This window comes from Nesoenas mayeri, assembly GCF_963082525.1.
Source record: "Nesoenas mayeri genome assembly, chromosome: 12".
NCBI lineage: Eukaryota > Metazoa > Chordata > Aves > Columbiformes > Columbidae > Nesoenas > Nesoenas mayeri.
The window spans coordinates 13,485,675-13,492,283 of record NC_137547.1 but is presented as its reverse complement, the minus strand read 5'-3'; the positions used below and the strand labels follow the sequence as shown (position 1 = coordinate 13,492,283).

At 54.9% G+C, this 6,609-nt stretch overlaps 1 protein-coding gene across 1 annotated transcript; it reads right to left on the bottom strand.

Moving 5' to 3' along the window:
• Nucleotides 1–571: 571 nt before the first annotated feature.
• MLKL (mixed lineage kinase domain like pseudokinase) lies at nt 572–5,185 on the bottom strand (the record flags this gene model as incomplete). The annotated part of the gene is made up of 10 exons (XM_080352328.1): nt 4,714–5,185; nt 4,407–4,520; nt 4,129–4,303; nt 3,933–4,030; nt 3,717–3,852; nt 3,114–3,198; nt 2,542–2,690; nt 2,292–2,341; nt 1,670–1,810; nt 572–624 (listed from the first exon to the last, which is right to left on the bottom strand). The coding sequence occupies exons 1-10, from the start codon at nt 5,168–5,170 to the stop codon at nt 572–574; spliced, it is 1,458 nt and encodes a 485-aa protein (XP_080208454.1). The 5' UTR covers nt 5,171–5,185.
• Between the last annotated feature and the right edge of the window lie 1,424 nt (nt 5,186–6,609).

The following is a 6,609-nucleotide window of genomic DNA, read 5'->3' as shown; positions in this document are numbered from 1 at the left end:
GGGGCAAAGGGAGGGGAGGTAGAGCCGGCTCTGATTGGTTAGAGCGCGATAGGGAGCGCCCGCTTGATTGGGCGGCGAGACTCCCAGGGCAAGCAGTGGGCGGGGCAAACGTCGGGGAGTGCGTTTCCATTGGAGGAGCCGCCGCTGCGGCGAAATGAGCGGGAACACGAGACGATTCAAATAGAGGTGGAGGTGGGCGGGGCGTTGCCATGGCGACGGGGTCTGCTTCGCCATGAGGGAGCGGGGCTGAGCAGGAGCGGGGGCTGTCGCCTCCCCTTGATCCCCCCGGGCACCGGGGTTTCTGCCAGCCTCCCCGTGTGTCCCCTGGGGGCAAGCCTGTGACAGGGTGACCTTGCCCACCAGCCATCTCCAAGGCAAACCCAGGCCCCTCAGAGAGGTGACATGGCAGTCTGGGCACACGGGAACAAATTAACATGTATTGAACCATCAGTCTCTGCGAGGCAGGGGAGAGGGGTGAGCCGAACTCTTCGTCCTGTGGGCAAAGGCCCGCTGGTTTCCCTTGGGTGGCTGCCCTTGGCTGCTCTCGGTCACCCGGCCCTGCTTTCCACGGTTAGCTGCCTTGGTTCCTGCTTTTCTCCAGGTCGGACAGCAAGTCCACAATCTCTGTGAAAAACAAGGATGATGTTAATCAAAACAGAATAGCGGTTGTAGGCTTTTCCTCCCTCACTGATAACAACAGGGACACGCAGTCCTGCTCTCCCCAGGCCTGTAGCAGCCCCGAGCAGACACAGGTGAGCAGCCCAAGGAGAAGCAGCCATGTACACAGAGAAGTGCCTGGAAGCAGCCGTGAGAACACGTCCTCCCAGCTCAGCATCAGGGTTAGGGTAATATTAATAAAGATATGCTGTATCCTCAGTGCAGCTTTGCAACGTCTCTGATTATATTTTGGTGTTTTAGCATCGGCCGAGTGATTCTCTGCAGCAGGGTCTGCTGGGGGAGCTGCTGTTGGGAGCGGGAGGCACAGAGAGCACAGCACACAGCAGGGGCTGGGGGGTTTCCTACACACAGTCTCCACATCTCTCGTATGGAAACCAGCCCCATAGAATGGGGCAGGTGAGTCTGAAAGAAGCTTTCTCCCCTTGGGGAGGTGAACTGAGGGCAGGGTACAATCTCTGTGCCTTCAAGCACACCAGAAGGGTTCCTCTATATTTTCCAACTGCTAAATCTTCTGATGGAGACCAAATATTTATCTGATCAGACCCAAATCAGCTTCAAAGGTAGTAATCTTCCCCACTGTGATGCAATTTCCCACGGTTGCAATCTATTGCTCAAAGCCCAAGGTAGGAAATGTCCTTTCACTGTGCTGTGGCTGCTCCTCCAGCTTGCAGGATCGGCAGGACCCGAGTGGGGATTAACCCCCACACCCCTGCTCCCCCTTCGGCACTTGTCTGAGAGAAACAGTTTACTTTTACATGGTGCCAAACGAGCAGCCTGGTGATTATTGCTGTGGATAAACATTAACCATCACGCTGCAGGAGAAAGAGAGGTCTAGGATTAGGGGACTCGTTAGCATGAGAAGGTAGGACAAGGAAGGATCCTGAAACACAAAGTCAGACAAATGCATATGGAAAATAAGAGGCAAACTTCTCCCTGAAGCAGCTGATTGGGGGACGCAAAGGTCTGTGGAGCAGATGTCCAGGACACTGACCCTCGGCAGAAGGGCGCTGGGAAGGGTCGAAGGCCCGGCACTGGTCGATGACTTCCCGCAGCTCTGCAGGACAATCTCGCCCGACAGGGTCCTGGTAATGGTGGCTGCAGATTTTCTCTGTGATCTCCTGGGGAGTGCAGCCTAAACAACACGTGTGGAAACAGGAGCGTCAGGACAGAGCTGTGCTGCCACAGGAGGGTGCTGGGGAGGAAACCCAGTGCAGAGCCCAGCCAAGAGCCTTCCTGCAGCCTGTAGCGTGGACGAGCCAGCAGAGAAGCCACCCAAACTGTGTCTGCAGTGAACCCACCCTGTGTTTGGATGACACCGTTGGGCTCCAGTGAAGCAAGGAGATGTGTTCATGCTTCAGTGCATAGGAACATCAAATAGTGACAAAAATTGCTTGCAAGTTTGTGGTTTAAGCATGTCACTGAAACACTTTCCTATATTGGAGCCCCAGGAGAAGCTACAAAGCTGTTGTGCAGAGCCAGGCACACCGGGCACTGCTGCTGGGACTTGCATGCTGAGGGATGCTCTGGGAAGGAGCAGGGAGCAGCCAGTGCCAGACAGCAGCTGCCCTGGGACATGTGTGGCTTTTACACAGCCAGCCCAACTTCTGTCTTACCTTCAAATGGGATTTTGGAGGTCGCAATCTCCCACAGCACAATCCCGAAGCTGGAAGGAGATAAGCGAAAGTCTCAGCGTTCATCCCGCCATGTTGTCCTCCCTTCTAATGGAGGGGACTGTCAGGCTATGCCAACCACAACTAGCTGCTTATGTGTCTGATTAAACCTGGCCTTCTTCCATAACTCAACAACTACCCTGCCAGACATCTGCCTGCTTGTGGGCCTCTCTCCCTGGAGGGACAGACACACCTGTATATTTCACAGGGTCTCTTGTAGGGGTAGTTGATGTCTTTCAGGTTCTCAGGAGCAATATAAGCCAGCATAGAGACTTGTTTCCAGTTTTTCTTGGCTTTCCTCTTGATGGAGGACTCCGTTTCGCACAGCTCAAATCCCGACAGCTGATTGAGAGAATGAGAGAGAGAACAAGTGGTTCAAACTCAGTCTGCAGAAACCTGTAGTACAGCTGGGAACTGCCCCGAGCTGGAGGAAACAGAGTGCGGTGCCCTGGGCAGCAAAGGCTGGCATGCAGCCACGTGTGCTGCCTGGCACGAGGCTCCTTCTGCAAGCAAAACCAATAGGTGGAGACAGGTGAACTGCCCTGGCTCCAGCTCATCCCAGGGTGGATGTCTCAGAAATGCTCTACTGTGCTGCTGATAAAACAAAGATGGTGATGAACTGAGCTGTTAAGTGTCTAAGGTGACAGGGGACATGACTCCACCCCAGATGTTATTCTGGACCATCGTAATTCCCTTCGTTATTGGTGAAAGACAGCCACAAAAGCATGCAAAACACCCAAAACCTTCTCCAATCGTGGTCCTTACCTTCACACAGTAATCCCCAGCTACGAGGAACTTGCTACTGCAGATGCAGCCGTGGAGTCGGGACTTCTCCTCTGTCTGGTGTAACCTGCAGTCACAGAACCAAGGGCAACACATGCTGGTGATGGAGCCATCCCCACCTTGGGGCTCCCTCGTGCTGTGTAGGGGATGGACTGACATGCACCTAGAGAAGCCAGCAGCTCTCTGCCTGTCTTGGTGGACCAACTCTGCCAAGCCAACCTTTTCAGCAGCTGCTGAAAGAATCACTGTGGGCAAAATAACGAACCTTGTGGATGAGCAGACCCATAAGGAGAACAGCCATGCTGTAGGGTGCTCCTGGAGGTGCCCTATGGATGCAGGCAAGGGGGTTTTCTCCCTTCTGGGCCTTTGCATGGAGCCAGATGTAGGGGCCAGTGGCCAGGGGAAATAGGCACTACTCCATCCAAACCCCACTGCCCACATCTCCACCAGCCTCCCATCCCAGTGTCCCAGCGTGGTGGAAACAGCGTCCAACAGGTTACCACTGCTTATTGAGAGATACCAGAAGCTGAGCATGGCTTGTGGATCGTCAGGTGGACTTAGTCACTGATTTAGGCAGGAGCTCACCTGTAAAGGCCTCTGGCAGCTCCCAGGGCCATCCGAATGCGGATGTCCCAGGAGAGATGCTGTTGCTTGGTCAGCACATCCCGCAGCGTTCCATGCTTGCAGTACTCCATGACGATGGAGAAGCAGGGGCTCCCATCTGAAAGGCAAAACCTTGAGCATCCCACCTTGTGCAACCTCTTGGAAGGGGACCACGACAACCCCTCTGCCGCCCTGTACCTTTCTCCTCAATGCAGATCCCGTACATGCGCAGGATGTTTGGAGACTCAAACTTCTTCAGGGTCTGAATCTCCTTCTCGAAGATGTCTCTCACCTTCCTACAGAAAGAGACAGCACAGTGAGATCCACGTGACATGGCACCGTGCCACCCTCGCTTCCTGGCTGCCCCATGTCACTCCTGCCCAGGACAACTCACGCTGGGTCAGTGGTCAGCGGCCTCTTGAAGGTTTTGATGGCAACGGGGTACTTGAGGTACTCGCCCTCGTAGAGGTCATAGCTCTCGGTGTCCTGCAGATGTCTGTAGAAAGTGAGGTGGTCCCGCTCGATCTCAGTGATATCTTCTCTTTTATGAACGTTGACTTTCTTCAAGCCTGTGCCCGCCAGGTGCCAGGAGAGAACAAGGGACAGGTTAGGCAGGGTTCAGGGGGAGAGGACAAAGGGCACAGGGTGCCTAGTGGTGTAATGCCAACTTACACTCCATCACGCGCACAATTTTGTTCAACTCGCTTTGCATCCAGTCCACCTTGCTCTCCACGCATTCCCTGTCAATGTAGATCTCCCCAGCCACATCTTTGGGCTCCTCGGTACCTGGGGAGGGAAATGTGCAGAGGTGGGGCCGCTGGTTGAACATGCAGGACTGGTGTGGCTGGCTTTTCTTGTGGTTTAAGTGTTTCTTTGGCTCTATTTGCCCATGGCCATGAAACAAGAGCTGGGCAGCAGCTGGGAGGGAGGTGCCAACCATCGGTCACAAGGAAAAAGGGTTTGCTACATGCACACTTACTTGCGATCACCTGGCTTAAGAAAGCCCTGTCGTCCCTCAGGTCCTCAGCATCCTGCCTGCGACAGGTCTTTGCCTGGAAAGCCTCCAGGAAAGCTTGTTTCTGCTCTGCCTGCAGCAGGAGCGAGAGCCCCTGGGCGATGTCCTCCAGGCTCTCGTTCACCCAGATGAACTCCTCGCTGGTGCTGTGGGCTCTCAGGAACTTCTGTATCCAGCTGGTCTGGCTGTATTTCATCACCAGCTTCTGAGCTTCCCCCAGCACCTGGAGCAGCTTTTTCAACAGCTCCTCTTCGTGGCAGGAGATGTGCTTTGGTGGCTGAGCCCTGAGGATCCTCACGGGCTCCAGCAGGATCTGGATGCGCTCCACGAGGCGCTGGCACTGGTGTTTACAGCACTTCACCTGCTCAAATTGGCTGTAGATGACCTGGGCCAAGGAAAGGACCCTCTCCACGATGTCCATGCTTGCAGCAAAGAGCTTTGCCTCTGGGGACGTGGGCTGGTGGTGTCTGGTGGCCTTGGGTGCCAATCCAAGATCAGCCAGTTGTGGCTCTTCCACACCTTCCACCTTAAAGAAAAACCAACCTTTACATGGCTTGCCACCCCCGCCAGGTCTCCTATAGCCCCTAAGATCTCCTCCAGCTGCCTTGCTTCCTCCACTTCGCCCAGCACTGCAGCCACTCATGCAGACCTGAGTGGGCACTCACAGAGACATCAGTAGCAGTGGTATTGGCACATCTCACTCTGCATTAGCAAGAAATGTTTTGGCTTGATTTATGTAAGCTAGTTTAGTGTTAGCCATACCAGAGAGCTCACATGCAGACAAGCAGGGTCAGCAATGGCCCAAGGAGCATCCCCCACGGCACCAACCCCGTGCCACCCTGGAGTACTGCCTGCAGACCCGATGTTTTTGACCATAAAGATCTCTATTCTCATTTCTAGCCAACATCTCTATTATCACCCATCTAACAAGAGCTCTCACCCCTTCATAGCCACAGTGTAGCTCCATCTTTTCTCCCTGTAGTCCTGTATTGCCCACTGAAGATTTTAAACGAAACTCTTTCTGTGTGCTCAGCATCCCCGCAGAGGTGGTCCCCACTCCTCAGCCTGCATCCAGGCAGCAGGGGCAGAAAACTGCCCCGGTTGCGGGGAAATGAGCAGCAGGCACCCATGCCATTGGCACAGCCAGCACTGAGAGAGGTGTGCTGAGCTCTGCCAGCTGGAAACAAGACAGAAACGCACCCAGAAACCGGCTGCAGACACGCTCCCTTCTTCTTTAGTCTCTCTCCAGCGTGGCCCCCAAGGAAGATGCTTGTCCACTTGCTAAGAGAAATCCGCTGGGTTTCCTTGGTTCTGCTTTGCTTGTCTCTGCTTTGGCTGTCACTGCAGACTGGAGCGGCACGGCAGGATGAGTGCGGGTTTATAGGGTTCTTTCCCTGGCTGTGGTTCCCCAGCAAGCGGAAGGGACATTGTGCAACGCGCCAGGGCTTCCCCTGTCACCCAGTCCCTGTTCCGGGAAGCTGCTTGGGGTGATGGAGGAAGGGGCCAGGTGAGCCATGTCTCCCCATGCTGGGTTTTGCCTCTTGGAAGAAGTAATTGCCTGCGGGAAGTGAATTGGGAAGAAGGGGACAGGGTAGGCTGTGCCCCCCATACTGACATTTCAAGGATCCCAACCCCTTCTGCTGTGCTGCCGGCTGCAGTGAGGCTTGTCCAGGGCACAGTGACACTCTCGGCATCAGCTCAGCGCTGGGCAGCAGGACCCTCCAAAGCACACCCATCCCGCACAGAGGATGCTGGTCCTTTGGGACTTTCCATTCCCCTCTTCATCCCTGCAGCCCCAGGACCTGACAGCATCAAAAAAAGTGCTGGAAACTACGCTTGACCTCTGCCCAGAGCGCAGGA